Here is a 25438-nt window from a genome sequence, read left to right as displayed (position 1 = left end):
AGGTAATTTCAAATTGAAATTTTTAATATAACCAGTCATGCTTCAAGGAAAGTAGTGATGATTGTGTGTAGTTTTGTAAAACAGCAACTCGTGTATTTGAAGCACAGCTAGTTTATATAATGCAATTAACATGCACCAGTCTGTTACCAGTTAAAAGTAGACCTTTCCAATACAATAACAATTAGAACTCACGCTAGGGCATTGCCCCAACTGATTTTCCACTACACGTACTCACCTTCCACAGCTTATCTGAGAGACTTCACTTCCCATCAATTCCTGGATTCTGCGAGGATTTATTTCATTATTTATGAAGTTGTGTCCCAGTTGCCCACAAAGACCAGCTCCAAAAGTAAAAACACCTCCATTCTGGGTAAAGGTTACACAAACTTTTGTTGGAAATTAACAATTTGCAAAAGTTAACAGTGTTTATACGGACAGTTATACACACCTACATTACAATACCATAAGAAGCAGGAACAGAAGTAGACCATTCAACCCCTCGAGCCTGCTCTGCTAGTTATCACAGCTGAAATACTATCACTAGACTAGAATATTCCATGACAATGCACAAGTAGGGATGGAGATTGGGGAACATTGTGCTTTCCAGGTGCACAGGTGACAACAGCATCTTCCATTGATGCAGCACCTCTAATGCAGGAAGGAAACCTCACAAAGCATCATTCATATTAAAATTCTGCTTCAAGGGAAATAACTTTACGAAGCCCAAGCTACACTGTCAATTCATTCAGATTACAGTGAGAGTTACATGCTACAGACAGGCAGGTTAAAAAGGCATTTGGCAAACTTGTCTTCATTGCTTGGTCCTAAGGGCATAGGAGCTGGGAAATTATGCTGAGATTGTACAGGATAGTGGTGAGGCCTCTCCTATAATACGGTGTCCAGTTCTGGTTGTCCAGTTATAGGAAGGATATTTTTAAGCTGGCGAGGGTTCAGAAGAGATTTACCAGGATGTTGCCAGGTATGGAAGGTTTGAGTTATAAAGAAAGGCTGTATAGGCCAGGACTTTTTTCACTGGAGCATAGGAGGCTGAGAGGTGACCTTATAGAAGTTTAGACTACAGATAGGATCAATGGTTTTTGGGAGATTTCATGACTAGGGGTACATTTGTAAGGGGAGAGAAGAGAGATTTAAAAAGACACGAGAGGCAAATTTTTTCACACTGAGGTGAATTTCCAGAGGAAGTGGTGGATGTGGTGTGGGTACAATTACAATGCTTAAAAGACATTTGAAAAAGTATACAAACAGGAAAGGTTTGAAGAATATGGTGCTATACTGCAACAGTTGTTTCTCATGCTACAGAAAATCACGCTATGGAAAACACAGTTATAGAAAATTGCGTTATAGAGGATCGTTAATACAAAAATCGCTATACCTGTGCTGTAGAAATATCACGTTATCAATGTCCACAGTTCATCAATCATGTTATAGCCAATTAGTGCTGACAAACCGCATGTTATAGCGGGACAACCCGTATGCTCGGCAAGGATTGGTTGGATCGAAGGGTCTGGTTCCACACCATATGACTCTATGATGCTACATAACGAGTAACACGAATAATGGGGATCCAGCAGATGAAGTATGTAGTGTCACAGAATCAAAGAGATGTACAGCACGGAAACAGACCCTTCAGTCCAATTCATCTATGCTGACCCGATATCCTAACTCTGGACATCCAAAAGGCATTTGAATTCAGATAAATGCAAGGTGCTGCATTTTGGGAAAGCAAATCTTAGCAGGACGTATACACTTAATGGTAAGGTCCTAGAGAGTGTTGCTGAACAAAGAGACTTTGGAGTGCAGGTTCATAGCTTCTTGAAAGTGGAGTTGCAGGTAGATAGGATAGTGAAGAAGGCATTTGGTATGCTTTCCTTTAAGAGCTTTAAAAAGGTTATTCTCTCCTCTTTTTTAAAAAGAGGTTTAATCCAGAGGTGGAGAACAATCTATGAGCAGATAAACAACTTGTGAAGTCTTAGGTTTTTTTTAAAAGTTGGAACAATAGAAGCAGCCTGAATGTGTGTGGTCACACTCCCACCCACAGAACCAGGATCTTTAGTTTAGTTTTCAGCAGAGGCTGCTGGGGTTGTGAAAAGCTGCCATATCTCTCTTTGCTACAACTGAAAGTTGGAGTTCTCCCTCTTTCAGAACTGCCTTTTGATGTTCTTTCCTCCTGGACTGGCGTTACGAGAGAGACAACCAGTTTTCTGAATTTATGTTTTGCTAACAGTGTGTTTATGGGATGGTACTATATTGGAACAGTTACTGTTCAATAATAAAATAATATCTTTTGTTAAGATTTCCGAGAGTTAAATCATTCTAAGTTCATCTTTCTTTTGTTGTATTTTGGCTATAAGCTTTGAATAAATTGTGTTTTGCTTAACATTGAGTATTTTGACTAATCGAATTGTATCTGGAACATAGCAAATTAAGAAATTTAAAATTAAGAAACAAAATGTTAGGATGTAGACTACCTTCTTTATATATTTTAGAGGGGGTCTGGTCTGATCCATAATTGCTAAAACAATCGAGTATGAAAGTAGGAAAATGTTGCTGCAACCATACAAAGCATTAATGAGACCACATTGGAAGTACTGCGTACCATTTTAGACCCCTTACTTGAAGGGAGATGTATTTGTACTGGCGGCAGTTCAAAGGAAGTTCACTAGATTCATTCCAGAGAGGAGAGGTTTGTCTCAAGAGAGACTGAGTAGTTTAGGCCTAGAGTCTCTGGAAATAGAAGAATGAGAGGAGATCTGATTGAGGTATACAAAATCCTTGTGGTGACTGTAACAAGGTCAGATTCAGAGTTCCCTGACTGGACCAGATTAACAGCCCCAATCAGGGAGCCCTGGCTGACAGTTAAGAACAAGAGTGTCAGATTTCCTGTCACTCAGAGCTGGCTCTAAGGGAGCTGGATCAGTGTCAAGGACTCTCTACATGTTGGTGACAGGATACCAGCCTCTGTGGAGTTATTTCAATGCGAACGGTAATTGGCAAAGTAAACATAGAAAGGGTGTTTCTTTATGTAAGGCAATCAGCAGATCAAGTATACAGCATTTATAGAAAGACAGTTCACTTTTAGGATAAGGAGTAGCAGATTTAAAACAGAGATGGGGAGAAATTACTTCTCTCAATGGATCCATGAATCTCTGGAACTTACAACCCCAGAGTGTGGTGGATATTGGGGCATTGAGTAAATTTAAGGGAGATAGATTTTTAACTAATAATGGGTTGAAGAGTTATGATGACTAAGCAGGAAAGTGGAGTTGAGGCCTAGATGAGAGCAGCCATGATCAAAGGGCAGAGCAGGTTCAAGGGGCTGAATTGCATACTCCTGCACCTAAGCAAAAGTGAGGACTGCAGATGCTGGAAATCAGAGTCTAGATTAGAGTTGTGCTGGAAAAGCACAGCAGGTCAGGCAGCATCCGAGGAGCAGGAAAATCGACGTTTCGGGCAAAAGCCCTTCATCAGGAATGAAGGCAGGGAGCCTCGGGAGTGGAGAGATAAATGGGAGGGAGGAGGATGCGGCTGGGGAGAAGGTAACCAAGAGTACAATAGGTGGATGGAGGTGGGGGATGAAGGTGATAGGTCAGAGAGGAGGGTGGAATGGATAGGTGGGAAGGAAGGCAGGGAGCCTCAGGGTGGAGAGATAAATGGGAGGGGGGGGGTGGGGCTGGAGAGAAGGTAGCCAAGTCTACAATAGGTGGATTGAGGTGGGGGATGAAGGTGATAGGTCTGAGAGGAGGGTGGAGCGAACAGGTGGGAAGGAAGATTGGCAGGTAGGACAGGTTATGAAGATGGTGCTGAGCTGGAAGGTTGGAGCTGCGGTCAAGTCCATGCCCCCCCAACAACCTATCCTCCCCTCTTGGCACCTTTCCCTGCCACCACAGGAATTGCAAAACCTACGCCCACATCTTCCCCCCAACCCCACCTCCATCCAAAGCCCCAAAGGAGCCTTCCACATCCATCAAAAAGGTTTCACCAGCACATCCACCAATGTCATTTATTGTATCCGTTGCTCCCGATGTGGTCTCCTCTACACTGGGGAGACTGGACGCTTTCTCGCAGAGCGCTTTAGGGGACATCAACCCCACCGCCCCGTAGCCCATCATTTCAACTCCCTTCCCATTCTGCCGAGGACATGCAGGTCCTGGGCCTCCTCCACTGCCACTCCCTCACCACCCAACGCCTGGAGGAAGAAAACCTCATCTTCCACCTTGGAACGCCTCAACCTCAGGGCATCAATGTGGACTTCACCAGTTTTCTCATTTCCCCTTCCCTCACCTTACCCCAGTTTCAACCTTTCAGCTCAGCACTATCCTCATGAGCTGTCCTACCTGCCAATCTTCCTTCCCACCTATCCATTCCACCCTCCTCTCTGACCTATCATCTTCATCCCCCACCTCCATCCACCTATTGTACTCTTGGTTACCTTCTCCCCAGCCGCATCCTCCTCCCTCCCATTTATCTCTCCACCCCCGAGGCTCCCTGCCTTCATTCCTGATGAAGGGCTTTTGCCTGAAACGTCGATTTTCCTGTTCCTCGAATGCTGCCTGACCTGCTATGCTTTTCCAGCACCACTCTAATCTCTACTCCTGCACCTAGTTCTTACGTTATGTTTATGAAGATTCTCAACCAGGAGCATTTGGTCAGAAATCTGGTAAAGTCAAGGCCCTCAGAGTTTTGTGATTATTCACATAACACAATTTCACAATTTACAGGAAAGAACTGCGGGCAAGCAATTAAATCAAACTTAATGATTTGATGTAGGAGGTCATTTCTCTGGATGTAATTCACTCTAAATGACAGTGGAGAATGGAATGAAACTTTGTTTTTTTAGGTTTTGGAAGATTTTTCTGTTTTCTATATCTAGACTTTTTTTTTATTTTCATCTTTTGTGCAATAAACTTCTGTTCTGTTGTTAAAGAAAATCTGCAGCTTCGTGCATCTATGAATGACCATCCCATTAATTATATGTTTTGTAACAACTCCATCAGGTCAGATATCATTCTGGGGTGTGTCCAGTAGTACCATCTGCTGGGATGATAACACAATAAATGCTCATCTTGCCAATGACCCACACATTACTCGTATGAAAAGAAAACTGTACCTTGGTTAGAGCTGCTGTGTGTTCCTCACCACAGCTAATGTAAACAATTTTCTGTCTCCTCAGGAACTTGACATGATTGGGGACATCTCGATCTAAAACGGTAACCAGATAAAAATCTGTTCACTAAGTCACCGGTTGTGCACTTTGGAGGCATTCCCTCTCGTGGATGAAAATATAAAAAGAGTTTGATGATTTCGCCATTTCAAACCTATTATCTGCCAGGATACAATAGTATTGTGGTTATGTTACTGAATGATGAATTCAGAGAACTGGAGTTCACATCCCACCATACAATGGAAAACTGCTAAATGTCAGCCCTGTATTGTACCATGAATAATTGTCATAAAGACCCAACCAATTCATTTGGGAAGAAACCTGAAATCCTTCACCTGAAGAACATTTCTGAAGAAGTAACTTCTTTAATCTTCTTTCATAACTTAAATTCCAAACACTTAGAATAATGTTTAATGGTCCAAGTTTCCTCTGAACCCCAATAAGATCTATAATGTCAATGAGGGATAAAAGTAAAAAAAACTTCTCATTTATTGGGAGGCTAATTTTTCATTCTCATTAACTCACTTATTATGTGAGATGTATCTTCTTGATTTGTGTTAAGCTGAGAGACATTTGGACACTCAGAATTAATAGAATTCATCATTATCCTCAATTTTTTTATCATTTCGCCATCAAACGTAAAAGCCACGACACACAAGGAAAGTTGAAATTTCCTCAATGCATGATATTTAAGTGGGCATAAGACAACAAAAGGTTTTGTTGTCAATATCTGACACACACTTCATGGAAAGCACATTAATTTGCAATGAATTCATCCCCGTAACTTAACTATTTCCTGGCTCCTATTAAAGCAGGCACTGCTTTGTTGACAAGCTCCCCCCCACCACCTTGGCAGCATCCCTCCCTCTTTCTGTTTTGTCACCTCCAATTCTCTACCCCGCACCTCTTTCCAGTCACTTTCTAGTCATCCAATTCTCACCTGACCCGGCAAACATTTTCCTCCAGGCCTTGCACACACAGATTCACTTCCCTTTGCCTTACATCGTTAGAGCATAAGAAATAGGAACAGGAGCAGGCCATTTGGTCCCTTGAGCCTGTTCCGCCATTCGAAAGAATCATGGCTAATCTAGCATTCCACACGTACACCTTCCTGGTCTTTCTTTGCACTCCTTAATTTCCCTATAGAGGAAGAGCATATCTATCTCAGCCTTCAATATACTCTTCCATCGTAGCTTTCCGTAGCAAGGAGATGCAAAGACTCATAACAACCCTCAGAAAAAAATTTCTCCACATCTCAGTCTTAAATTGGTACCCCTTTATTCTGAGACTATGCCCTCTGGTCTTTGACTCTCCCCGCAGACTCATGCCAATGTGCCCAGCCTCAGGTGCAGGCTGACTCCTCCTCTTTCAAACTCCCACCCAAGTGATTCAATTCTTCCAGGTGACTTGGCCATTTTCAGGAACCATTTCACTCAAGCCCCATGTGTTCTGAGCATTGATGGGAATTCAGTTCCACACCAATGTCAATATCCTCTGAAGTGATCAGCTCTGCACCATTCAAGGAGTGGCTCATTCCTGCCTCAGGGCATTGGGGATGGATAATAAAGGCTAACCGTGCCTGCAATGCCCAATTTTAGTCATAGAGAGTCATGGAGATGTACATCATGGAAACTGACCCATCAGTCCAACCCATCCATCCCACCAGATATCCTAACCTAATCTAGTCCCATTTGCCAGCACTTGGCCCATACCCCTCTAAACCCTTCCTATTCATATACTCGTCCAGATGACTTTTAAATGCTGTAATTGTACCAGCCTTCACTACTTCCTCTGGCAGCTCATTCCATACATGCACCACCCTCTGCATGAAACAGTCCTAGAGTCCCTTTTAAATCTTTCTCCTCTCACCCTAAACTTATGCCCTCTAGTTCTGGACACCCCCAACTCAGGGAAACGGCCTTGTCTATTCATCCTATCCATGCCCCTCATGATTTTATAAACCTCTATAAGGTCACCCCTCGGCCTCCGATGCTCTAGGGAAAGCAGACCCAGCCTTTTCAACCCCGCCCCATAGCTCAAATCCTCCAACCTTGGCAACATCCTTTTCTGAACACTTTCAAGTTTCACAATATCCTTCCTATCGGAGGGAGACCAGAATCGTACACAATATTCCAAACATGGCCTAACCAATGTCCTCTACAGCCACAACATGATCACCCAACTCCTCTACCCAATGTTCTGACCAACAAAGGAAAACGTACCAATCGCCTTCTCCACAATCCTATTCACCAGTGACTCCACTTTCAAGGAACTACGAACCTGCACTCTTCATCAAGAATGCATTTAGCAAGACTGGAGGCTGGTGGTTACTTGAAATATAGAATTTATAATTTAACTCTAGTGTGAATTCTTATAACACTGTCTCACTCTTCAGTACTTAATAGTCTATCTAGGCCGAACACACACCTTTTAGTTGGAATAATCCCAGCTTGTGCCTTGGAGATCATCATCACCTTCTAAACAAACAAGCTTTCCCACCTAGATGGACAGAAATACCACCCCCTACAAGTCCCCTCCAAAGCCTTGCACCATCTTGACTTGGAACTATACCATCGGGTCAGAACCTTGGAACTCCTTCCCTTACAGCACGGTGATCCAACATGCTGCAGCAGTCCCAGCGCAGTACGACACCACCTTAGGGACATGCAATAGATGCTGGCTTAGTCAGTGATGCCAACATCTCTTGAACAAATGCCTAATTGGCTCTCCACCTGACTGAAGCAAATCTACCTTCCAAAGGCTACAGTGAGGTGTGATCCACCAGTTACAACTTTGCTACTGGTCCAGATTCCTAATTCACCTCATTCTACCTGGAAAACAATCAGCCCAGAAACATGGGGCGGGCTCATGTACGAGCTGGTCTTTTCCTGACCAGTTTTCCATGAACACAAGACTTCCTAACTTGAACATGGCTCATCAGAAACTGCACACCAATCACTCCCAAAAACAAAACTCACACCGCTCTGTTAACTGCATACCTTTATCATCACTGAGTCCGAGCTGACCACAGTTATTCCTCCCCCAACCAAACACTGCCCCCGACAGTGACAGAGTAAAGCTGTGCGTCCCTCCTGTAGCGATCTGAGCCAGCGGAATCCCAGTCAGAGACTTGATGCACTGGGGGCTGGACTGAGAGGGGTAACTCTTCCCCAGACCCAACTGGCCATGAGCATTCTGGCCCCAAGCAAAGAGACGACTATCTAGAGAAAAGAAATCAAGGATAAAAAACACTAACTGAAGCATCAATCCTCCATCAACACAACAGAAATATAGCACTGGCTTCTGACAATCAACTACAGGCTGCACATGAAAGGGGAAAATGATTTTGACCTTCCATAACAGTGTAAAGGGCACGACATCAGCTCGGGTATCTTTTAAACTCCTCTACCATTAACTGTGAACCAGAATGGTAATAGATGTTTAAAGGGAGTTTAGGTAGGCATTGCCCATTTTACATTTTCATATACAGTTTACCCCATTGAGAGTTAAAGTAACAGCATTGCTATAGATAACTGGAGATGGGGTTGGGAGGCAGTATCAAGTAAGTGTAAGAAAAGACACTGTGGTATGTTGCACCTTCGCAGCACTGCTCTGGACTGGGAGAGCAAATAGCCTATTGTACAACCTGCCAGTTTGCTTGGCAACTTGAATTTTGGCACATTTGACAGCACAAGGTCAAAAGCTGTAGCTACCCCTCCACCAATCGGTTCACTGGGACCTCAGAGGTGGTGGCAGTTCCGTGTCTCGGTGAGGTTAGTTAGTGCACTCAGGTTATACAGAGGTACCTTTAGTAAGTGCCATGCAATGCCAGCTTCCGCAAGTGACCTGTATGACCACACATCCGCTCAACGTCCGGACTAACCTGGAGAAGAAAAGCTCACTTAAAAATGTCAAAGAGAAACCGGGAGGTAAAATGAGAGAGAGACAGAGAGACAGAGAGAAAGAAAATCATGTCTGCAAAGATTTAGCCTCAATGAGTATTCTTGACGGAATCAGCACACACCCTCACTGGGGAAGCAATAGGACAGCAAATCCAAACATTCACATGCGCACTTGAATAGCAGAAATAAAACAAATCCTACCCTACTATTTCATAAGTTTCACTACAGCCTCATTTGGCAAGTTTCATAGCAATCAAAAACACAGAATAGGCATAACAGTTCAGTACTTACTATTTATTCAACACACTAGAGTTAAAAGGATTTCATTACAATCATTTTCAGACCCCACTGGGTGCAGATCTGGACACGACACCTGAGGAATGATTTACTGGCCTTGGACGGAGCACAGCGTAGGTTGACAAGAATGATATCTGGACTTGCAGAAGTTATGAGGAGGGATTATATAAATTAGGCCTGTTTTCTCTGCAAGTTAGAAAGTTAAAGGGTGAGCTGATCGATGTCTTCAAGTGGTTAACAGGAAAAAAAATACAGGGTAGATAAAAGTAAACTATTTCTATTGGTTGTGAATTCGAGAGCTAAGGAGTGTAGTCTGAGAATTAGGGCCAGAACTTTCTTCCACAAATAACAGTTAATGTAGGATCAGTTGTTAATTTTAAATCTGAAATAGATAAATTTTTGATAAGCAAAAGTAGTAAGGGATATTGGCCATGATCTCACTAAATGGCAGAACAGAAGTCACGTTGAGGTTGTAAAGACATTGGCGAGGCGTCTTCTGAAATACAGTGTCCAGTTCTGGTCACCCAATTATAGGAAGGATATTATTAAACTGGAGAGGGATCAGAAGAGGTTTACAAGGATATTGCTGGGGACAGAAACTGAGTTATAAGAAGAGGCTGGATAGGCAGGGACCTTTTTCAAAGGAGGTTGATAGACAACCTTATAGAAGTTTATAAAGTAATGTGGAATATAGATAGGGTCCATGATAGTTGTCTTTTGCTGGCTTTCAAGACAAAGGGGCACATTTTTAAAGTTAGAGATTTAAAGAGAGACATGAGGCAATTTGTTTTTTTACAGAGGGTGGTTCGCATGTTGAATGAACTTTGAGGAAGTGGTGGATGTGGGTACGATTACAATGTTTAAAAGACATTTGGATAAGTACACGAATAGGAAATATTTGGAGGGATATGGGCCAGGAGTAGGCAGGTGATCTAGTTTAGTTTGGGATTATGCTCGGCATGGACTGGTTGGACCAAAGGGTCTGTTTCTGTGCTGTATGACACTCTGAATCTATAACAGGCTCAAGGGGCTGAATGCCATCCTTCATTCCTGATGAAGGACTTTTGCCTGAAACAGCGATGCTGCCTGACCTGCTGTGCTTTTCCAGCACACTAATCTTGCATCTTATCTCTAGCATCTGCAGGACCCACTTTCGCCTCAAGGGGCTGAATGGCCCACTCCTGTTCCTATGCTGCATTTCTTTTCATTTCCATGCAGAATTCCAGTTACAATATTAAACATTGTGTAAGCAGGCACTGAATCTCTGCAGCACACGACACTATAGTGAAGACTGTCCACGGGCACTGTCTATTACCTTGGTATCCGGACAGTCTCCTCAGTGGAATCGATCCCAAGCTGACCATCTCTTCCTGCTCCCCACGAAAAGACCTGACCTTGGTCATTGAGGGCAACAGTGTGGGCTTCTCCACAAGATGTGTGGACAATCGTCTGGGCATCTAGTGCTGCAACTTGTTCTAACGAGATAGGACAAGGATAAAGGGGAATGTCAAGATATGTCAACACAAGGTTAGCCAAAGGAGATGTAAAGAAAACAGGATGGCTCATAAGATAAATTAACTTGAGAAAACTGGAAGCAATTATATGAAATTCATTTTCTGCTGCATGTACATACGTCATCCAGAAGGAGTGTCTCAGTACAGATTGTGTCAACTGATTCCGGTTATGCAGAACAAGTGAGGATTCATTAGTAAACAAGGATTACAAGTTAGACATTCCTGGACTCATTCACTCACTTGTCCTTTAAAATAATCAGTGCCATGGAGATCCTATCCCAACTATTCAAAGATCAGAAGTGACACATTTCCCAGGTTCTTCCCAATAAGCAAGAAGCTTTAAAACATATTTTAAAGTCATTCAGAGACCAAAACAAGGGTGAGGCTCAGTAGTCTTGAACAAAATAACATTGTATTGGCCAGTCCAGCATTCACAGCTTGCAACTTGTCTCACGGTCACCAAGGTAAGCTCACGGCTACAGAAAAGGTTAGGAACTGAAGCCTGGATTCCACGTCTTACAACCTTCTCCCCTCTTTCAAGAACTCCTCAGAAAATGTTTTCGTTTTAAGAATTATTTAGCCCCGACCATCATGCTCCCTCTGAATACACCAACTCTGGATGGACATTCTCCCAAAGGATTCAACAGTGAACCTCCAGCTATGGCTGTGCACTCACCATCACTATCCCTAACCCACTTGCTCTTATCTCATTAGGTACCCAATACATCCATCCACTTTGTATACCTCCTTCCAAAGCCAGTCAGAAAGTGAATACACTCATCTGTTGATTTGATTACTCTTATCTGTCTGTCAACAGCTTTTTTACCACAATAGGTAAAATAAAATTTCAATGCCATTTTTTCCTCCTGCATATATTAGATTTAGAGAGGTAAAATGCTGCAAAGCTTCCTGCAAGAACAGAGACATTAGTTCAGGTGACAAAAATTTTCATCAAAAAGGTAGATTTAAAAGTGTTTTTTAACAGAGATGGTGAGGTCTAGAGAGGGCATTTCAGAGCTTACCCAGAGGGAAAAGTACTTTTGGACTTGGAAATAAATGCTACGAAGCTCCATTTTCTGCTATGAAAGTCAGGTTGGATCTGTATGTCTCATTCTCAAATATTATTAATTTTCACCCTCAGGCAATACATGTGCAGGTGAAGGAATGGCTACCAAAGGTCAGACAAAGGAAATCAGGGGCAGTATGCTCAGTGAAATAATGCACAAGTGCTCACATGATGGGGACACTGGGCTGTGGAGAGAGGAAGGGGTGGAATAAGTGTCCCTGAATAGTTAGTTCAGGGAGAGAAATGGTGAACCGTGTAGAGTGAGGTTTAAGTTTTACATGTAACTCCAAAATATGACCAGAAACTAACCAGCTAAGTCTTATATGTGCTTTGAGTGCATAAGCAGGTTAGAGGTTATGAATTCACATCATGACTCCCCAAAGTCTGTCCACCATCTACAAGGCACAAATCAGGAGTGTGTTGGAACAGTCCCCATTTGCCTGGGTGGGTGCAGCTCCAACAAACACTCAAGAAGCTCGACAACACCTAGGACAACACAGCCCACTTGATTAGCACCGGATCCTCAAATATCCACTACCTCCACCAACTTCAGTAGCAGGTGCTGCCATCTACAAGATGCACTGCAGAAATTCACTGAAGCTTCTTTGACAGTACCAGTACCTTCAAAACCCATGACCACTTCCATCTAGAAGGATAAGCGCAGCAGATACATTGGAACATCACCACCTTCAAACTCCTCTCCAAGCCACTCACCATCCTGACTTGGAAATACAGTGTATATCGCTGTTCCTTCACTGTTACTGGGTTAAAATCCAGGAATTAACTCAGAGGGTTTCTTTTCAGTTAATGGATTGCAGCAATCCAAGAAGGTAGTTCCCCATCATCTTCCCAAGGGCACCTGGGTCTGGGCAATAAATGCTGGCCAGCCAGGGATACCTAGATCCTGTGAATGGAAGAACGTTTCTCAATACAACTTTAGACTGCCCAAAGTTTGGTCTATTTAAACTACTGTAAAAACAGATGCATGTTACATGTTGTTCTCAGTTCATTTCCCTATCAGTCATTACCAGCTAAAAAAAAAACTTTAAATTAGAGGTCGCCCTCCAACTTAACAATGGCTGTCCTTCCACAAGCTTAACTTTTTATTTCTAAAGTTTGCTAATGGGACAACAGTGTCACTCTTAAAGCCTGCATTTATTCCAAACTGTCTTTGAGAAGGGTGGTAAGTGAACTCACTTTACTTATTAAAATAAACTCATGGGATGTGGACATTGCAAGCTTGGTCAGCATTTATTGCTCATCCCTATCCAGGGGCATTAAATAAAACTTTAAAGGCTAAGATTCCTAGATTTCCATTTCATAAGAATAAAGAGGAATAATGAAGTTACAGTTGATTGAGTTCAGGTAAAAACATGACCTCTCAGAATGCCTCAACGGGGATCAAAGATGGCGACAATCGGAGAAGATCGCACTGCAGAGCCTCGCATCACAGGAGGAGCAGTACGGTCCTTTAACCAGCCCAACCCAGGTCATCGGGATTTCTTGAGGCATTGGAAAGATTGTGGAATCCCAAGAAACATTTAAAAATTGACTTACCTGTATTTTCAGATGTCCAGAAATGCCTAAAAAGGGAGGAGCAGCATCAGAGGCCGGGAAGACTCATGTGATGCTGGGAAAACAGATTGAAGCGAAGCTGGCTCCAGTCTCTCTCATGCTGCAGAAGCTGAGGGACCTGGAGAAGAGGATGGATGAGGTGGAGCACAGGGTCACAGTGGTGGAAGCTGATGCCAGTTCATTCAAGGATGAGATCCAAGCCCTGAAGATGCAGGTTCGTAATTTGCGTGACCAAGTGGATGATCTTGAAAACAGGGACAGGAGAAAAAACATTCAGATCATCGGTCTGCCTGAGGGTAAGGAAGGTGAATGGCCTGCGGAATTTGTTGAAGATCGGTTTCTGAAATTCCTTGACTTGGAGGCTGGCATGAGAGGATTGAAGATAGAGAGGGCTCACTGGGTTGCAGCACGGAGGTCGGGTCTGGGTCAACGCCCTCGTCCTCTCCTGGTGCGGTTCCATCATTAACGGGATAAGGAGAGAGACATGGAGGCTTCCAGACTCCAGGGGAAGGATCCAAAGGCCCTAATTTACGAGGGGTCTAAGATCATGTTTTTTCAGGACTTTTCAGTGGCGGTGATCCAGAAACGAAAATTGTATGATGGTGTCAAGAGAAGACTGAGGGAGCTTGGGATTCAGTACTCCCTGAGATATCCGGCAGTGCTTCAGATCACCTTAGATGGATCCATGCATCTCTTTGACACATCAGAGAAGGCAAGAGACTTTGTGGACAAACTAACCTAATTTAAACAATTATAGTATGTATAAATATTGTTGCTTGGGTATGTGTTTATCATTCTGTAAAAGAAATGGAGGAAATCTGGTTGGAGCCTTGTTTTTCTCTTTTTTTTTCCCTCTATTGATTAGAATTTGGTTCAAACTATGTCTGGCGGTGGTTAAGATGTACATTTTAAATTTCTAGGGTAGGACATACCAAAGGATGGGTGGGGTATTTATTCCCCCTTTTTTTAAATAAAATAATGTTTTTTTATTCATATTGATATTCTATGGGGTGTTTATTCTCTTTAGCTTGTACTTGCGATGCGGCTCTGGCTGGGAGAAGTGAAGGTGGTTGAGATGGTTCGATGCCTATTTATGGGCAGTTTGGGATGGGTAGTTGCCCCCTCCGGGCAGGGGGTGAGTTCCCCTACTCAGCGCTATTGGCGCTTTATATGTTGGTCTGTTTTCTGGTTTATGTTGTTTTTTATTTTTAATAATTTTATATGTTTGTTAAATGTAGCGGTTTTAGTTTATGTAGTTTTTATAATTGGTGGACCATGCGACACTAAGGCTCAGCAATTTGTGGTTTGGGTTCCTCCTCTTTGGAATTTAAATGTAATTGCTGAAGATTATGGCTAATGATTTGATTAAATGGTGTACCTGGATTTTCAAGGGAAGTCACTCACCAATTAAGAGGAAGAAGGTACTCTTGAGTCTTAGAAAGGAGAAGGTGGACACTGCTTTGTTACAGGAGACACATTTGGATGACAAGGAGCATCTGAAATTACAGCAGAATGGCTTTGACCGAGTTTATTTTTCATCATTTAATACCAGAAGTAGGGGAGTGGCTATATCGGTGAGGAAACATCTCCTATTTAAATTGTTGGAATGTGTTAAAGACACATACGGGAGGTTTGTAATTCTTAAAGCCTTGATAAATGGGGAAAGAATATGGTGGTTTAAATGTTTATTGTCCCCCCAGCTCATCCTCTTAAATTCTTGGGAGATGCTTTTTCTAAACTGATAAGTCTCAAGTCTCGGCACATCATTATAGGGGGAGATTTTAACTGTCTCATGGACCCCACAGTAAACAGGTTGCCTAAAGGTTTCTCGATACCCTCTGCAAAAACTAAACAGTTATTGAGTCTGTGTGGGGAATTAGGGTTTGTAGACGTCTGGAGGTGTCTCCACCCTGCAGATAGGGATTTCACGTTTTTCTCCAATCCGCATAGATGTCACACGGGAATTGATTTTTTTTTCTGACCCCTGCGGTAACCCTGGATCTGGTGGCATCTTGTACGATTGGTAATATTGCCACCTCTGATCACGCTCCAGTGTACCTCATGGTTAAAATTAAGGATGTTCCAGTGGATTCAAGGTACTGGCGAATGGACCCCTTTATTCTCATGGACGGCAAGTTTGTGGAGTATTTCTCTAGGGAATTTCGGGCATTCCTAGACATCAACATAGGCTTGGTTGATAGCTCATCTGTTCTCTGGGAAACTGCCAAAGCTTATGCCAGAGGGTTAGTTATTTCATATTCCACCAGTAGGAAGCGGCAGAAGGGTGAGCAGCAACATCTCCTTGAAGCACAGTTGAAGGCAGCTGAGAAGGCCAATTTTGACAGACCCTCGTTGGTCAAACTACAGAGGGTTACGGCACTGCGGTCTGCACTAAATTCCTTGCTCACGCAGACAGCAAAGAAGGAGCTGGCTTTTGCAAAGCAAAGATTATACAAGCATGGTGACAAGCCAGGCAAATACTTAGCATACCTTGCCAGAAAAAGAAGTGCCCCACAAACCATTACAGCAATTAGGGAAGGGTCTGGGAACCTAACATGTGATTCTAAAAAGATTAATGTGGTGTTCCAGAGATTCTACTCTAAGTTATATCAATCTGAAAATTGTGAGGAGGGGCAGGCCAAAATGGAATTCTTTTTTAGAGATCTGAAGTTCCCGGGTGTGACTCCTGAACAACAGTCCTTTCTGAATGCCCCATTATCAGAGCAAGGAGTGCAGGAAGCTGTGAGGCAGCTTCAGAGTGGAAAGGCGCCCGGTCCTGACGGACTTCCCAGTGAATTCTATAAGGAATTTATAAGTATACTATCAGGCTCGATGCTGAATATGTTTAATGATTCATACACTCATGATTGTCTCCCACCATCTCTGAGAGAGGCCAATATTTCACTTATCCTTAAAAAGGGAAGGATCCAGAAGACTGTGCTTCATACAGGCCCATCTCGCTCTTAAATGTGGACTTTAAGACTTAAGTGTGTTACCCTCTATCATTAAAGAGGATCAGACAGGCTTCATAAAGGGTCGCAAATCCTCCAATAATGTTAGGAGGCTGCTTAACGTAATTCAAGCATGCTAACAGCAGTCAATACAGGGATTGGTGATTTCTTTAGATGCAGAGAAGGCATTTGACCGAGTTGAGTGGCCGTACCTTTTCTATACTCTCGACCGGTTTGGTCTGGATGAAGTTTCATAAAATGGGTAAAGGTTCTCTCCAGTATATCTCTCACAGCGGTCATTACCAACAGGGTATGATCAAGCAATTTTAATATTTCTAGGGGCAGCCGGCAGGGCTGTCCCCTTTCACCATTACTTTTTACGTTGGTGATTGAACCATTGGCAGAGGCCATTCGTGGGGATCCCAATATACCAACTCCAGAAGTGGAGTCAAAATTACATAAGATCTTGCTGTATGCAGATGACGTTCTAATTTTCTTGACAAATCCAGCAGTTCAGTGCCTCGCCTAATACAATGCATTCACGCGTTTGGCGCTTTTTCAGGGTATAAGATTAATTTTGCTAAATCAGAGGCTATGCCTATGGGTGGTCTTACGAAAGAGTTGGCTCTTGAGAGTAACTATAGATTCCCATTCAGGTGGTCGCAGGGGGGTTTTGTGTATTTGGGCATATTCATTACTCCAATTCTGGATTGGCTGTTCAAAGCCAATTTTACTCAATTATTTGGAAAAATTAAACAAGATCTCCAAAGATGGGAGGCACTTCCAGTCTTGTGTTTGGGTCGGATAGCGCTTATTAAGATAAATATTCTCCCTCTTTTGCTCTACCCTTTACAGGTGCTCCCCCTGATTTTCAATAAACAAACACTCAGGAGACTAAACGGTTGGTTCTGCTCCTTTTTCTGGCACCGTAAACGGCCCCTCATTAAATTAGCCAAACTGCAGTTGCCTCACAGATTTGGGGGAGTAGACCTTCCGGATATTAAAAATTACCAATTAAGCTCGTTTTTGACCTACATGAGTGATTGGGTTTGTGGGGACCCTCTTTCAAGCTCGGGGTATATCTTGCCTGGGTGATTTATTTGAGGGACACGCAATGATGTCCTTCAATCAGTTAGTACAGAAGTACAACTTACCTAATAGAGACCTCTTTTGTTTTTTTCAAGTTAGGGATTTTATTCAAAAAAAGACCACACTTTTGACTGATCCCTACAAATCTGACATAGAAAGAGAGGTACCAATTTGGGGGGGTGCCACCTCAGATAAGTCTGATCGACTCTGCAAGATGTGGAAAAGAGATCTGGGTGTTGAAGTTTCTTCAGAGGCATGGGAAGATATTTGGGAGAATGCAAGGAAGATATCAATTTGCAATAGGACCCATGCTTTACAGTTGAAGATTCTTCACAGGGTCTACTTAGCCCCAGACTGTTTGTCAAAATTTAAACCAGGGGTATCTTCAGCATGTCCCAAGTGCAAGGTCTGCATGGGCACTCTTACCCACTGTCTTTGGTCTTGTGACAGGCTTCAAACATATTGGAGTGCTATAGTGGGTGCAATGGAGAGGATTTTGGGTGTAGGGGTGGAGAAGGACCCTATTTCTTTCCTTTTGAGCCTACCCACTGTATTTCCTGCAGACGCACATAAGAAAAAAAAAACTTACATTCCGTGCAAGGAAGGATATCTTGCTAGATCGGATATCCGAAAACCCCCCCAGGCCTGTCTGGTTGGCAGAAGATTGTTATGGAGCATATTCCCCTGGATTTTCTCACAAATATGGTACACCACAAAACTGAGAATTTTTACAAGACATGGTAACCCTTTTTGAAATACCTGGACACCGATTTATCTGCCACACTAACAAGGGCTTTTATATAGCTGTAACGATTGTGTTTCATGAGTCCAATATCCAGGGAGGAGGAACTGTGAACGTACGAGTGTTTTGTTTGGTTGGGCTGAGTTATTACTATTTATTTGTTTGTTGTTAGTTATTTAAATAGCTAGTTTAGATTTTTTTTAATTTTATATTTCTCTATATGTGTTTATACATTTGTACAGGAGGGTGGGTTGGGGAATTTTTAAAAATTATTTGTGTTTATTTTTGTACTGTTTTGAATTGCATTGTTTTGTATTGTTGGGATATTTAAAAATCTATTTTTTCTTATTATATAAAAAAAGAATGCCTCAACAGCCTCCATTAGAAGGAGCAAATATATACCATTCAGCCTATTGAAGCTGCTCTGCAATTCAAAGAGATAACAGCTAATCTGATAATCATCAACTTCACTTTCCTGCCTTTGTTAGCCAATCCTCCATCCATGCTAATTGTACGACCTCCAATAGAGGGCTCTTTTCTTATTAAGGAACTTAATTAGAGATTAGAGTCCCTACAGTATGGAAACAGGCCCTTTGGCCCAACAAGTCCAAACTGACTCTCCAAAGAGTAACCCACCCAGACCCATTCCCCTATCCTATATTTACTCTTGACTAATGCACCTAACATTATGGGCAATTTAGCATGGCCAATTGACCTGCACATCTTTGGATTGTGGGAGGAAACTGGAGCACCCAGAGGAAACCCACGCAGACACGGGGAGAACGTCTGTCTGTGTGGAACTTGTACAGTCACCTGAGCCGGGAATTGAACCTGGGTCCCTGTGCTGTGAGGCAGCAGTGCTAACCACTGAGCCACCGTGCTGCCACTTATCTGTGATACTTTATCAAACCTTCCAAAAATCCAAATATATTACATCCATTACTTCCTCTTTCCTGCTTGTTACGTCCTCAAAAACAATGTGTCATATATCACTTGTCATTCATGCAGCCCATCTAGAGTCTGTTTGATCAGACTACATATTTTGAAATGCTCTGTTATATCCTTATAACAGATATTAGCGTTTTCGCAATAACAGACATTAAGGTGACTGGCCTACAGTTGCCTCTTTTGTTGTCTCCTCTTCTTAAGCAAATTGGCAGTTTTCCAGAATCTAAGGGTTCCTGGAAGATTCCTACCAATGCATCCACTAACACTGCAGCTTTAATATCCTAGAATGAACCCCATCAGGTCCAGGGGACCATTGTCAGAGCCATTCATTTCCCTAGCACATTTTCTTCTGTACTAGTTATTGTATTGTAGAGTCATACAGCACCAACACAGACCCTTCGGTCCAACCAGCCCATGTTGAACATAATCCCAAACTAAACTAATCTCACCTGCCTACTCCTGGCCAATATCCCTCCAAACCTTTCCAATTCATGTACTTACCTAAATGTCTTTTAAACATTGCAACCATACCCTCATCCATCACTTCCTCTGGAAGTTCATTCCACACACGAACTACCCTCTGTGTAAAACATTTGCCCCTCATGTCTTTTTTCAATCTCTCTCCTCTCACCTTAATGTGAGCCCTTGTTTTGAAGCCCTCCCCCCCCACACACACCCATCCTGAGAAAAGACAACAATTATTAATCCTTTAATTTCATTTCCTTTCCTCGTTTTCCCCTTGAATATTTTGTATGGAATGCAATCAGTGTCTGCTACTGTGAAAACTGATGCCAAGTTTTTATTCAAGTCCATCATTTCCTGGTTCCCCATTATTATTTCCCCAGCTCATGTTCATATTGGCCTCTCTCTTTCTTTGTATGTAACTGACCAGCCAGCTCCTGATCCCTCAAGGGGACAGGGTAGGATACAATTACGATAAACAGTTGCAAAAGGTAGGCTTGTTTTAGCAAGTTTTGAGAAGATTTGTAGTTCAGGTTGAGGTCTGGATGTAGGTTTGCTCACTGAAATGGAAGGTTCGTTTCCTGGAAATGACATCACCAACCCACAGAAACCCAAACATATAAGTAGAAAGCAGAAATTATCAAGTGTTTCACCTGGAGGGCCACTGAAGATGTTACCTAGTAGGATGACGAAATGTCTGGAAATGAACCTTCCAGCTCAGCGAGCAAACCTACATCCAGATTTGTTTTCTTAGGAAAGACAAAACTGGAGGTGATTTAACTGAAGCCATCTAACAGGACTAACTACACTGATCTACCAAACATCATTCTAGTCAAAAAAGTGAAGCAGTGCAGTATCCCTTAACCAACATGACATAAACAGATCATTATCTCATTGCTGTGTGCACACAAATTGCTACTGCATTTCCCACATAGTGGACTATATCTCACATGCACTCAACTGCAGTCAGGACACCCCATGATCATGAAAAGGTGCTATACCAATATAGTTCTTGTTTTCGCTTGCATAAGACCCAGTTACATCAGGAAATGTAATTGATACAAGAAAATAAATCCCTAAGAAATCAAGTGGATTGAAGCAATAGTCAGTGGGTTTACACAAGTCTCTGAAGGATGTGGTGACCTGACCTGACAGGGAGCACTGATATATTAAAAATACACAAGTTTAATAATTGCTTTTTCCCCCCCGCACAATGTGATTTGTTTCCCATTTCATTTACAAGGTCTTCCAGTCCTTTACATTACGATCATGCTATTATATACACACACGCACGCACGCACACACACACACACGAAATAGATGGAAAAGAACAATGCCAAAACATGTGAATACTTCAGAAAGGAAGTGAAGCAGAACAAGAAAATTCAGGGGAAGGAAATCAGGTGAGAAACACAGTCAAGGACAGGATTTTCCCAATCCCAGTGGGTGTGGCTCTGAAGCCATGTGGAAGGGGCATGAACATTATGCTAGAAAATGTGAAGCCTATTTCTATGGCAACCCTTGCTTTTGCGTGCACACAGCAAAAAAGAGATGGCATAGACTGAATGGGCCAAACAGCCCCATTTGTCCTTTAATGGAACTCAGCATCATTGATGATCAAATATGGAACTTGGACTTCAGGTAAACAATGTATTACAGGTGTGCCAATTTTTTGCACTTAAGGAGTGCAGAATAATCTTGGTGAGCTCCTGTTCAAGTGATAGCTAAAGTAAAGATCCTGTTCCGTTTGGCAATTTTTACTGAACCCACAGCAAATTGGGCACATGCCAGGCGTTTCGACAAGTCATTAAACAGTTGGCATAGCAACAGCAGAATGTAGAAATACAGCATGGTACAAGAATGATGCCAAGGTGTGATGACAGCAGAAAATATATGTCTTGCAAAAGAGGATAACGAGCATTGGAACACAAAGTGCAAATTCGAGAGTTAAACCGTGCCCTTTGATTCCGAGGAGGGATTCACAAAATATTCACCTTTCTCATTTCGAATTGTTTTCATATCACCTTTTCTCTGAAAATACTGCAGTGGTTTGAGGTGGTCGATATAGAGTAGATGCTTCCAGTTGTGGCAGTATCGAAAAGCAGGATATCCAGCTTGTGGCTCATACCGTCCAGCACTGGTAACAGTTGTGCATGATACACTTGTGAGTAGAAGGAAAAAATAATAGCAGGATGGCAGGGTGCCCAGTAGATGCCAGCTGTCACCTCAAGATGGCAGTACTGAGCATGTTGATAATGGCTTTCCAAAGAACAGCCTCGTGATCTCTCAGTCCTCTACATACTGGGATTGAGCTAAAATAACTTTTCTTTACATAACTATTTTCATGATAACAGGGTGCCCCAAAGTGCTTTACAGCCAATGGTGTAGTGTTTTTTTTAAATATTATTTGAGAAGATTGTATTTTTTTTGTAAGAAAAGAATTCCAATTCCCACAAAATAATACAACAATCCTGCAATATAACAGCAATAACCACAAACAAACTACTACTCTACTCCACAAACAAGTTAGGAGAAAAAACAAACTCTACAGAAGCTACAATTCAATAAATGACTAAACCAAAACAAAAAGAAACTAAATTAAAACAAGGCAAAGTAAATTAAATTATGTTAAAAGTTACAACACTCAGCACAATCTCCCCATCACCAGGGACATCAGTTGGCATACCCATACTTGTTCAGAATTCATCCTTCCGGGGGCCCTCCAGCCACCAGACACAGCCCTCATGGCCACACAAAGGCTCTAACCAATATGGCCGATAAGTCCACGTCTATATGGTTCAAAAAGGGGTGCCAAGTCCTATAAATAAAGTTCTGTTTTCTGGCGCACCATACTTGGAAGGAAATCCAGGGGGATGTGCTTCATAACTAACCTACACCACCCTGAGTGTCCTGGGGGATTCTCCAGCACCCAGCTCATCAGAAGGTTCTTCCTCACACATGAAGAATACTAAACAATTTCTTCCCATGCACGTCCAAAGAGGGGAGATTCGGCGAGCCCAAGAGGAGGGATACGAGATCTACCTTGACCTTGGTTCCCAAGACCCCTTCCAAAACACTCGCTACAGTGTCCCAATACCTATAAATCTTGTGGTATGACCACAAGCAATGAGTAAGAATACCAACATTTATTTTACATTTGGGGTACATTTGGGAATGCTCCGGTATTAAATTTCACAAGCCGCTCCGGTGCCAAATAAACCCTGTGGAGTACCTTCAATTGCATAGCCTGCATCCTATTGCAAGTCAAAATCTTCCTTACGTTCTTGCAAATGTCCTCCCACCCCTCTGGTGAGATCTCCACCTCAATTCCTGAGCCCAAATTCCACACAGCCGCTCGATGTCCTTCGAGACACTACCTCCTGATAAACGATAGAGGCTGCTGATCGAGAGAGTGCCCGGGGACCGAAGCATATCCAGATCTGACTTATAGGGACTAACCATTAATGTCGTCTTTTTCTGTATAAAGTCCCTAATCTGGAAGTAACGAAAGAGGTCCATCCTAGATAGCTCTTATTTCTGGCTCAGCTGCTCAAAAGACATCATGACCTCCCCGTCAAAAAAAGTCTCCTAAATAAGAAACTCCGCTGGACTCCCAGAGCCTCATGCCAGAATCCATCAATCCCGGCCGGAATCCTACTATAGGAGTAAAAGGGGACATTTTTTTTGTAAATTGCCCTTACTCCGTCACATCATTTTCCAGGCTTTAAACATGTTAAGGACTATCGGATTTTTGCAAGGGTCCATAATAATCCTCATCTTGTCCATGAACAGATTAATGAGGGGGCATTTTGCCTGGGAGGCCTCAATGTCCAGCCAGATTGACCGTGGGTCCTGGCAAGCTCAATCAGCCACACAGGACAGCAGGGAACTCATTGATATTTCTTAAAGTCTGGAAAATCCACAACCTCATCCCCTGCGGAAGCTGCAATTTGGTAAACTTAAGAGGGCACCTGTTACGCCAGATAAAAGAGCCACGCCAACTGTTAAGCCTCCGTAGCACTTGCCTGGGAAGCATTCACATGGGATGTAATAAATGAGGAAGAACATTCATTTTAACCAGAGCTAATCTTCCCAACCAGAATATCAGAAAGATCCTCCCAGCATCTTATGTTCTCTAACAACTGCACAAAGCTAGCTTTATATTATTGATCAAAGCTGAAAATGTGTTGCTGGAAAAGTGCAGCAGATCAGGCAGCTCATGCCCGAAACGTCGATTCTCCTGCTCCTTGGATGCTGCCTGACCTGCTGCGCATTTCCAGCAACACATTTTCAGCTCTGATCTCCAGCATCTGCAGTCCTCACTTTCTCCTTGAAGATTATTGATCAAAGGCCAGGGTGATAAAAATGCCTAAATACAAGAAACCTCCCTGTGACCATCTGAAAGGGAAATCGGATTCCACCCCCCAAAATCGGGTACTCTAATAAGACCCCTGATAGGCATGACACCCGATTTCATAAAACTGATTTTATACCTTGAGAAAGAGCCAAATAAATTAATCATTGTATTAAATGGGGCACAGATATCATTGGGTTAGTTAGAAAGAGAAGAACATCATCTGCATATAGGGTAATCTTATGCACTCCTGATCCTACCTCCAGGGTAGTTATATTGGGGTCAGTCCAGATGCCCTCTGCCAATGGCTCAATCACCAAAGTAAATAGAAATGGTGAAAGGGGGGCACCTTGGTCAGCTGCCTCTGTCAATACTACAACTGTCAGACCATATACCATTAGTGAGAACCACTGCTTTAGGGTCACTGCCACCCACATGGCAAAGACCCCTCCAAGACCAAACCATTCCAGGACATAAAAGAGGTACAGCCACTCCACCCGGTCAAACGCTTTCTCAGGGAGACTATCAAGCTAGGAATCAACCCTTGCTGGCATATCTGGACCGTATTTACCACTCTGAATATTATTAGAAGACCTGCGACCCCTAATAAAACCTGTCTGGTCCTCTTTTACAAATGGAGGGTAAGACCTTCTCCAGCCTTAATGCCAGCATTTTCGACAAAATTTTAAAGTTCACGTTTAATAACAATATGGGTCTATACAAAATGCATTCCTCTGGGGCCTTCCCTCTCGAGAAATATTTGCTTCTCTCAGGGAGGATGGGAGGCAGACCTGACTGTACAAATGTTTGTGCATATCCAACACTGGCCCAGCCAGCATGTCTATGAACTCAGTATAAATCTCACTCTGAAATCCATCTGGGCCGAGTGCTTTACCACACTGGAGCTGCCTCACCACCTCCTGTATCTCTTGGATTGTCAGAGGGGCATTCAAAAGAGACCACTGCTCTGAAGTTACACCTGGGAGGTCCACGGTCTTAAAAAAAGGACTCCATCTTCATCAGTCTGTCCTCACAGCCCTCTGACCAGTACAACCCAGGGTAGAACTTCCTGAATGCTACATTTATCTTTTTGGGATCGCAGGTGATAGTACCAGCACACTCTCTAATGGATGTGATAGATTGGGGGACACTCTTCTTTCTGCCGAAGTACGCCAGATATCTATCTGGTTTATCACCATACTCGAATAACCTCTGTTTCGCAAAGGAAATCTCCCTCCTTGCTGCCTAGGTGAGTGCAGTGTTGAGAGCAGCCGGAGCGTTGCACTCCACTGCAATTTAGTTACAGACGGTCTGTCAAAATACGCTGGCTCGGCTAAAGGCAGCCGAAACTCGAGC

General features: G+C 42.8%; 1 protein-coding gene across 1 annotated transcript in view; it reads right to left on the bottom strand.

Annotated features, from left to right (window-relative positions):
• The window catches only part of LOC122539262 (probable E3 ubiquitin-protein ligase HERC3), an 81446-nt gene that overhangs the window by 43637 nt on the left and 12371 nt on the right, over positions 1-25438 (bottom strand). The window contains exons 3-7 of the mRNA XM_043673963.1: positions 10697-10856; positions 8989-9065; positions 8182-8403; positions 5129-5220; positions 236-366 (exon numbers count right to left, since the gene is read on the bottom strand). Of these exons, the coding sequence (XP_043529898.1) occupies positions 236-366; positions 5129-5220; positions 8182-8403; positions 8989-9065; positions 10697-10856 (682 nt within the window). The remainder of the gene's footprint in view (positions 1-235; positions 367-5128; positions 5221-8181; positions 8404-8988; positions 9066-10696; positions 10857-25438) is intronic.

This window comes from Chiloscyllium plagiosum, chromosome 32 (genome assembly GCF_004010195.1).
Source record: "Chiloscyllium plagiosum isolate BGI_BamShark_2017 chromosome 32, ASM401019v2, whole genome shotgun sequence".
In the NCBI taxonomy this organism is placed as follows: Eukaryota; Metazoa; Chordata; class Chondrichthyes; order Orectolobiformes; family Hemiscylliidae; genus Chiloscyllium; species Chiloscyllium plagiosum.
Note: the sequence above shows the minus strand (reverse complement) of the source record. Positions and strands in the feature narration are given on the sequence as shown.